The sequence below is a fragment of the Octodon degus genome, unplaced genomic scaffold (genome assembly GCF_000260255.1).
Source record: "Octodon degus isolate 3935 unplaced genomic scaffold, OctDeg1.0 scaffold00015, whole genome shotgun sequence".
Taxonomy (NCBI): Eukaryota; Metazoa; Chordata; class Mammalia; order Rodentia; family Octodontidae; genus Octodon; species Octodon degus.
The window spans coordinates 10,434,739-10,444,014 of record NW_004524591.1 but is presented as its reverse complement, the minus strand read 5'-3'; the positions used below and the strand labels follow the sequence as shown (position 1 = coordinate 10,444,014).

Below are 9,276 nucleotides of genomic sequence, written 5' to 3'. Positions count from 1 at the left end.
TTTTAAGATGCTAATAGTATGCTACAAAATCTAAACATTGAATGCAATCTCTACCAAAATGCCAACAAATTTGCAGAAATATAAAACTCCATCCTGAAATGCATATAGAATAGCCTAGCAAATCTTGAAAAAAAGAAGGAAGTTAAGTATTTCCATTTCTTATTTCAAAGCTTGCTACAAAGATACAGCAACAGAAGTGTGATTTTGGTACAAATACAGTACAATAAACAACTGGAATGGAATAGAAAGCACCAAAATAAAACCTTAAATTTTTTTAAGCACATTCTTTTCTGAAATTTTTTAAAAAATCATTTATTTATTTATTTATTTATTTATTTATTTGGAACAAGGTCTCACTACACAGCTTGACTAATAGTGATCCTCCTATCTCAGACTCCCCAGCACTGGGATTACAGGTGTACACCACCATGCCCAGTTTCAGGGGCTGGCATGGCTTGCTTGAAGTTCTGGGGGTGGCACGGCATGTGGTACCAGGAATCGAACTTGGGTCCTTGCACTTGGCAAGCAGGTGCTTAGATCGTTGAGCTATTTCCCCAGCCCCTGAAGTACATGCTTTTCTTTCATTGTACTTTTTTTTTTGTTGTTCATTCTGAGCTTTCTTTGTAACTAACTTTTCTATATTTTTTAGTTATCGAGTTATCTTAATATACATGCTAAAGCTGCTTCATTTTGAGTTCAAAATGCCAAAGTCTAAGAGGTCCCTCCCAGCCTAGTCTTGCCTGGTTTTCCTAATGATGGGAATAATCTCAGCATAGCTTACATATGGTTGCAGACATATGTGTGCAGATAAACATACTTGTGCCACTATTTATAAACAGAAACAATATACATACCCCTTGAATTTGCGCTATATCTGTGGCTAATGTTGTTGTTAAGGATCCTATGCTGTTTTCTTTATCATCAAACCAGGCAATATCCTAAGAAAAGAGAATTTGCATATCATTATCAGAAAGCATTCTTTGATTTGTGATCTATTGTAGCTAGAAGGAATTTATTTGCCTTCCCACTCACCAGTACTTAAGTCTTGTAAGTACTGTGGATCAATTGAGTTTCTCTTCTTATTTCATAAACATCTGTATTTTGGAATAAACTGAAGAACTTAAGCCCCATAGCTTGGATTCCCTGTCACGTTAGAGAGTCAGTGTTGCTGGGTGTAGTGACGCAGCTCGGGACCCTGAGGCAGGAGGATGGCTTTGAGTTTGAGGCTGTTTAAAGCCAGTCCTAACTACATAGCCATATCCTGTCTCAGAATAAAAAAGCTCAAATGCTGGAAACAATGATTTTTTTTGTTTTTTTGTGGAACCAGGGATTGAACTGAGACCCTTGCGCTTGCCAGGGAAGCACTTATTCCACTGAGCCATTTCCCCAGACCCTGAAACAGATTTAGAACCAGTCAATATTTGGTAACTTTACTCCACAAATACTTTGTTGAAGGAAGATTCTATCTATCTATCTATCTATCTATCTATCTATCTATCTATCTATCTTTCTATCTATTTTTGGTACAGGGATCAAACTCAGGACCTTTCACTTGCCAGAAAGGCACTTATGCCACTGAGCTCTATCCCTAGCCTGGCAAATTCTACTTAAATAGTAAACATTGCACAATATGATTTATACTTTTTTCAGATTTTACCTAAGTTGTCTAATGATAGAGGTGTAATGACTAGAGGTCTTACTGCCCCTAAGCCAAGGTTTCAATGCCCAGGTTGCACATTGCTATAAACTAAAGAAACAAGAACAACAGATTGAAGTAAGAGCATTAATCACAGTTGTGTTAGGAGCAAACCCCCACAGAGGAACACGGCTGTGGCCATGGTGGGTGCAGTGTGACGGCGCTGCTCTGTGAGCTGCTGTATTGGGAAAGTGCCACCTTGAATTTATGGTCTGAGGTGCTCAGAGGGTGTCTTAGAGGGCTCTCAATCTGCACTACACAGCAGCTGCTTCAAAGACACCAACCCAGCTATGACCCTACCACACTGCGAACTCACATCAGCAATACTGTTAGAGTTCTTGAACTTGTTGTTACCTCCTTTCATTATATAAACGCTTCCCCCAAATTAATATATACTGTTTCTAGATTTCAATATCACATGGAATATAGAAAGGATTTTTTGACACAATATAAAGTATAGATATAGAGGAAAAATTTAATATTGCCTATGAAATTCCTGATTACACTAGCTTGCTCTACTGCACAATGCCCAGCACATGAATATGTGACTCCTCTCACATCCCATCACCACGATGTCCAAGACTGCTTTCCAGTGAGTCAGCAGCTATGCACTGTAGAAGCTGCTTTTCAGCACTATGAGCCAAAATATGTAGCAGACTTTCTGGAACTCAGCTACTGTAGAGTCACCACTGACTTGCTTTCCATCTTTCTGATGGTAAAATAATTGTGAGGAAGGCTATCAGGCTTTTTGAGACTAGTGGATCTATTCTTTCACCTGTCAGTAGTAAATACAATCACATGCGGGCTGGGGAGATAGCTCGGCTTTCTAGGCGCCTAACTGGCAAGTGCAAGAACCCAGGTTTGATCCCTGGTACCATATGCTGTGCCAAACAACACAGTTTATGTATTTATTTATTTATTCTGTATTTTTTTAGGAAAGGGTCTATAGAGCGCTCACTACTAGATCAGACTTGCAGTGATTCTCCTGTTTACAGCCTCCCAAGAGCTGGGATTACAGGCGCATGCCACTACACCCAGTCTCAATCACTGTCTCAGTGCGCCCCGGGTGCAGGGCTGGCACAGCAGGCCCAGGGATTGAGCCTCCGGCCCCTGTGCCTGCTTGCAGGAGCTTTACTCCACTGAGCTATTTGGTTGGCCAAAACAACACGGTTTAATATGTGCTTGGCCAGCATTTTCTCATTTCATCACTTCAATAGCCCTTTCAGAGAGCTGCTGGGAATCTACATTTACTATAAGAAGCTGGTGTGCTGGGAGATGAGACGACTTGCTCAAGGCTGCACAGCTGGTGGAGAGGCACTGAGCTCAGGAGTGGAACGTTACCAGCCAAGACCAGCGTCCTTAGGCAATGATCTTGTTCTGCCTCCTACTGGTCTGAAGCATCATGACTGGGTTCTGTTACCTACTCTTGCTTCAGGATTTGTTACCTGAAATCCTTTTGGAAATACCTTAAGTGTTTTTTTAGCCTCCTTAGTGGTCACCACAGTGCTGCCATTCAGTGATTTAGACACCCTCAGAGAGGTTCTAGCCAAACTAATTAGAAGAAAATGGTTCCAGATAAATTTTAGATATATTCAAAATCCCCATCATGTCATTGGTCGATTTTTTTTTTTTTTTTCCCGGAACCGAGGATTGAACACAAGCCCTTGTGCTTGCCAAGCAAGTGCTTATTCTACTGAGCTATCTCCCCGGTCCCTATAGGTCAATATTGATACGTAAGGCTGGGGAGATAGCTCAGTAGAATAAGTGCCTGCCTGGCAAGCGCAGGGTCCTGAGTTCAATCTGTAGTACCGCCAGTAAAAGAAAAAAATCTATCTATCTGTATCTATATCTGTATCTGTATCTGTATCTATATCTATATCTATATCTATATCTATATCTATAGATAAGATACTTAACAAATATAAACAGCTTGAAACACAATGAACAACAAATCATTTACAATTGAGGAGGTCAGTAATGCTTAGAATATTCATTTCTACTGGAAGTATCTACATGATCACACAAAATACAGGTCTTATACATATAGGAAGACCACACCCAATTCTATAAATGTCTCCCTCAACTGATATTTCAGAGTGGCTGCATAAAGCTTTAAAAGTCACGCCTTACAAAGTCTTACTTTAGGACAAAGAATGGTAATGAAGTTAAGTAAGACCATACAATAGGAACTTTCCTTCCCATGTACACATTTATAAAGACACTTAAAAAGAAAAGGCCAACTATACCATACTTTTACCCTAATTTTTAAAAAGCAAAGACAGACAGTAAGGTTAAACCCACCTGCATATGTTGCATGGTTATAATAATCTTTTTTTCTGGAGGGTTAACAACCTAAGTTTGCAGACCAAAAATTAGAGAAAAAGAAGGCCTGCAAGGACAGCCATCATTTTGGCCCTAGCGTTTCAAGGTCAGTGAGGACTCAGGACATAGGAGAACCTTTACTGTAACATCATTTAACTAAGTTTTGTCCCAAGTTTTCTGATTAAGGAGATTATGGGGCCACAGAGGAAAGTGATCGATGATGTAGAGTGTGCCTAAAGAGAGTAACATGGAGAGAAAACATTCTCTCAGGCTTTCACAGAGAGCAAACTGGTCAAGCAATGGCCATAACTCATCCACACAGCTGACACTGACAAAGGATCTACAAAGTGAGGTACAGGGTTTCGGGATAAGTCCTGAGGAGACTTGACTGACATGTCAGATACAAAAGTTACATTTCTTGATATATAGGTCTTGTTTTATCTTGGTCTTAACCATCCAGCAGAAAAGTATAGAAACTAGGTATGAAAAGTGAAGCCATGTTAATATTCAGAGCTGTGGAAGGCTCAAGTCAAGAGATTCAGACATTGCCAGTCCTGCTATTGTGGACTACTGGACTATATTGAAATATTTTGCTGAATTCATGCACCTACAACATTTGGATGGCAAGGGAATACCCATCTATGACAAAACTAAACAAAAAAATGGAGATATAAATGAAGGACAATTTTATATCTGTGTATACAAAATAGTTAGGATAGATATATAGCTACTTTCTCTTAATTCAATAAGAAGAAAGATTTGAACTAATAGTGTTTGGACAGGATATAATGTCTGCATCTTCTGCTATGAATGACTACTACAAAGACAATCAATGTATTCATTATTGTAACTCTCCTACCAACCTGTTTTGAAACTGTCTCGTTGCAATTTTTTTCTCAATAAAATTAATTAAAAAATAAAAAGCAAAGAATATTAAAAGAATATTAAAGGAAGACAAAGGAAAATAAAAGTTGAACTGTGGGGAAATCAGTAATATTAATAGCATAAGGTTTCTGTGTCTTGCGAGTATATGGATGCCCTTTGAAGGACAGAGCTCATGGCTTATAGATTAGACCCTTGCTTTGAGCAAAAGTTATCCAAGAATGTTGTTATGATGATGTACATATGGCTAATGTTAGAGAAAAGATTAATGTCCAAAATGGTAGACTGACAATGGTTTCACCAGCTAAACTGGCCCAGGGCCTTGAGATTCTTCTGCTAAAAGCATTTTGTGAAAAAAGAAGTTTAAGGTGATGCTTTAATGAGTGAAAAACACTTATTCGTATTTTTCTGTATAAAAACATCCAGACATTCAAAAAGCATTTAAAAAACTTCTAGAAACATAAATGTCCTTGAACAAGGAAAGACAAAAATTCATGAAGATAAAAAATAAAAGTTGTCAACAAATGTGAAACATAGTAATAGCTACAGTTTCCATCTGTGCAAAATGCTCTAGGAAGTGTGGTGTGAAAAATGAAACTGGCCCATGGATGAGAAATGGAGAAATTATTAACAACTTCCTTTCAAATATGTTCCTAAGATATTGTAGCTCCTACCTCCCCCTTTTCAGTTTTAATTTGGTCTTCAGCATTACATTATGCATTGAAAGAGAGATTGGTGAAGTTGAGCACATCTTAACAGGAGGGGACCCTAAGTGCCTGTTCACAAATAATTTCATTTTTACTCACCACAGTCTTTAACCTGATATTTTATTATGAAAATGAAAGAATTTTGCTATTATTTTTTGATGCTAAGGACAAAATAACGCTTCTCAATAATCCAAAGAAAAGACTATCTCAAGAAATATGTCAGAAACAACTGAAAATGGACATATTTGACAAATTTCAAGTAAAGTAAGAAAAACTCAACTAAACACACTGACCTGATACAACATGGCTCTGAATGCCAAGTGTCTTAATCTCATGGTTAAAATTTCTCCTGCTTTGCCATAAAACAAGCCCTAGAGAAAAAAGACAATCTACACTTAGTCTTTTTTTTTTTTTTTAATGTGTGTGTGTGTCTGTGTCTGTGTGTGTGTGTGGCCAGCTCAGCCCACCAGGGGGAGGGGCTGGTTGGCATGTGGTGCTGGGGGATTGAACCGCGGTCCCTGTGCTTTAGCTAAGCTTGTTCTAAGTAGGTGTTTTAGACCACTGAGCCATCTAACCAGCCCCTACATTTAGTATTAAATCTCTTTACTATTTCTTTGTTATATAGTCATGGTCTAGCTATGCAATTCAGATTGGTAGTGATCCTCCTGTCTTAACCTCCCCAGCCCTAGGATTACAGGTGTACGCCACCATGCTAAGGCAGGTGGAGGTGGGGTTCAAACCGTAGTATCCTGTGCCTGACTGCATTTGCATGAGCAAGTGCTTAAACAACTGAGCTAACTGGCAAGCTCCTCATGCCTGGTTTTGGTGGCTGGCTCAGCACGGGGCTGGCATGGCATGTGGTAACAGGGGTCAAACCCGGGTCCTTGTGCTTGCAGGGCAGGTTCTTAGACCGCTGAGCTATCTCCCCAGCCCTACTTCTTATATTTAGCATAAATAGGAGGGCATCAACAAAGCAATCTTCCACAGGGATAATTTATTAAAGGTTTACCTGCATGAAGTAACTGATAAAGCAAATAATACCCAAAATGACAAACATTAGAGAATACATTTCTGCATCATGCTTTAACGTGGGTTTGTTATCATCTTCAAACATCTGAAGAGGAATAGATTTTTTTTCATTAGTGATTTGGAGGAAAATAAAGAAGAAAGAAAAAAATTAAAATACATACACTGGGATTTGCTAAATGAATTAAAATATGAAATAACTATACATTTCTGGAGAATACTTGCATTTAGTACACAGAAGAATAATTTGGACTTCCCACATTTGTTATATAAGTCTATCTGCAATTATCACAGTACATTTTTAATTAAAGTAATAGCTTGAATTATTTCTAATAAATTTTCATGACTCATATTGATAAAGGTTCATCTCTTTAGAATGCTACTTACAATGCACCCTAGAGTTCATCCTGATGTTAGTAATTATAAGTGTATTGTTGTTTATGTTTCTGAGAGGTGGCAGTGCAAAGCAGAGACATGGAAGATTTAACTAAGATGTAGACAGATCCTTGAATCGACCCACTTGTCTGGGTCTGTGGCTCAAACTCTTCTTTCCTTTCCCTGAGCTGACTCATAATAAAAAGTCACCACTGTTCAACTAGTTGAAAGTAAAGTAAGTTCTATTTTTCTCTTTTATTGTTTTAGAATGCTGACCTAACACTGGAGTCAAACTCAGAAAACAAAGTAATTATTTTATAGTTTTCCCAGCAGACAAAACCCAGCCAGACATAACATGATGGCTGTGGTCCATCTCCCAGGGACATTGACTGGCCTTTCCACTATGGTCCCCATCTGAGAAGTGACCTATTGAGCATCCCAGTGTCCCTTCTGCTGACCAGTGGGTAACAAGACATTTTCCTCAGACTACCCTGTAATTGTTAAGAGTATTAGCAAATGGGTTCTACTTACGGTTATGATTTTTGCAAAGATGATAGAAAATACTGGATGGACAGTTCCATTTAGAACAGAAGCCAGTGTCCCCAGAACCACAAAAGGCCATTCAGACTTGTTTAATTTAAAAACTTTTAATAGAGACACTTCAGGAAGACTTGTCTGTAAATAAAACATATTGGTTTGAAATTCCACTTACAGAGCATAATGGAACCTAGAAAAACTAGTGAATTGCAAACAAAAGTATAATGTTACATAGCAAATATAATAGATAGCAGGGTAGAAGTTGTAATTTTCTTAAAAAAGTTTCTCTGCCTGTATTACTAGTGGTGACAAAACATGAAGGACTCTTACCCCAAAGTGACAATTTGTGCAGAATCATTTTTTGGCAGTTCACCTGGTATCATTAAGAAAGTGCAAATTTAGCACCCATGTTCTTAATAGCTGAGAATCACAGAAAAAAAATGATAGGTAGGCCTATAGTTCTCCACTTTTATTAAACTGGTTTCAATCTTATACCCTAGCATAAGAAGAAGCCTGGGTCAGAACTTCTCTGGGTAAGCAGAGAAAGAGCAGAAGGTAAAAGTTTGACTAGGATTTTTGAAGCCTGAAAGTTTTTCAGTTTTTGATTTATTTACAAGAAGTGTTTTCTAATGTCTTGGTTAGAAGCTTGCTTTGAGCCTCCCCTTACAGGTAGAGCGCTGTGATCGTTAAGTGTGTTCTTAACCTTGCCAAGTTTCTGCTTCTCGTCTTTGGGAGATGATATTGGGCTTAGGGAAGATGAGAGGCAACACGGAAGCTGCAGCCAGTGTTCAGAGGTGCGGGTGAGGGGTTTTGAGGAGTCTGAGGTTATAAATGTAAAGCAGTGCACAGGGCCCAGTCGAACACAACGAAGCGTGGAGCTCCAGGACGGGGTGCATGGAGGGAGCAGGGGACAGGTGAGATGGAGAAGCAACGGTGTTTATGAGGGGCTGCTGCGGAGCAGAGTCGGGGTGCTGGCTGTGTCAACAGGAAGGTGGCTACACAAGGACAGAGAAGTGAGAACGAGGTCAGGTGGAGGCGAAGAGAGGTGCCCAAGGGTCCACTCCACAGGAGGTGAAAGCAGGGTGACCTCAGGAGGAGCCTGGGCTTGGGAGTGGGGAGGGACAGATGTGGGATCATGCGTCACCCCAGGTGAACAATGCCACTCCGCTCTGCCCTGGGACAGGAGGCCTGCACTAACCCTGTTGGGGCGGACCCACATCCACTGAGTGCGTCCGCGTGTGACCCCAATAATCTTGAGCATCACAGTGGCTTCTGTACCTCACTCCCCAGACACTTCTGACCCATGGCCTGCCTTCAAAGAAAGAGGAAGGCAATATTTTCATGAGAATTTCTGCCTCCAAGGACTCTGGATATCAGTGTAGGTTTTTAGATTAGCCTCCTTCTGAAGCAGTCACAAGAATGCTAGGGGAAGTTTTGGGGGAAAAAAGGCATGTTTTGTGACCTTAGTGCTACCGTGTTAGAGGTAAGTTAATTCTACTTTTATAAAGATTAGATAAAAGTTTGGGAGCACGTGGGATGTTTCCAGGTAAGCCATTACCTCATTATGCGGAATGGAGTCCGCAGGCTTTTCTGTACTGTCCAAATGGATGCTGTTCACAGCACACAGAGAAGCAGGGTTGGTATGTCTTTCAGTAGAGTGTGTCACTGGAGCTGTCTGTTCATCAGCTTTTTTAATATCCTTAAATGAAGAATATAGAAGTTTTCATTAAA

At 39.7% G+C, this 9,276-nt stretch overlaps 1 protein-coding gene across 1 annotated transcript in view; it reads right to left on the bottom strand.

Moving 5' to 3' along the window:
- Positions 1-9,276, bottom strand: part of Abcb5 (ATP binding cassette subfamily B member 5) — a 122,874-nt gene that overhangs the window by 52,029 nt on the left and 61,569 nt on the right. Inside the window, exons 13-17 of the mRNA XM_023709847.1 lie at positions 9,104-9,244; positions 7,540-7,683; positions 6,617-6,721; positions 5,901-5,978; positions 855-938 (exon numbers count right to left, since the gene is read on the bottom strand). Coding sequence (XP_023565615.1) covers positions 855-938; positions 5,901-5,978; positions 6,617-6,721; positions 7,540-7,683; positions 9,104-9,244 — 552 coding nt within the window. The remainder of the gene's footprint in view (positions 1-854; positions 939-5,900; positions 5,979-6,616; positions 6,722-7,539; positions 7,684-9,103; positions 9,245-9,276) is intronic.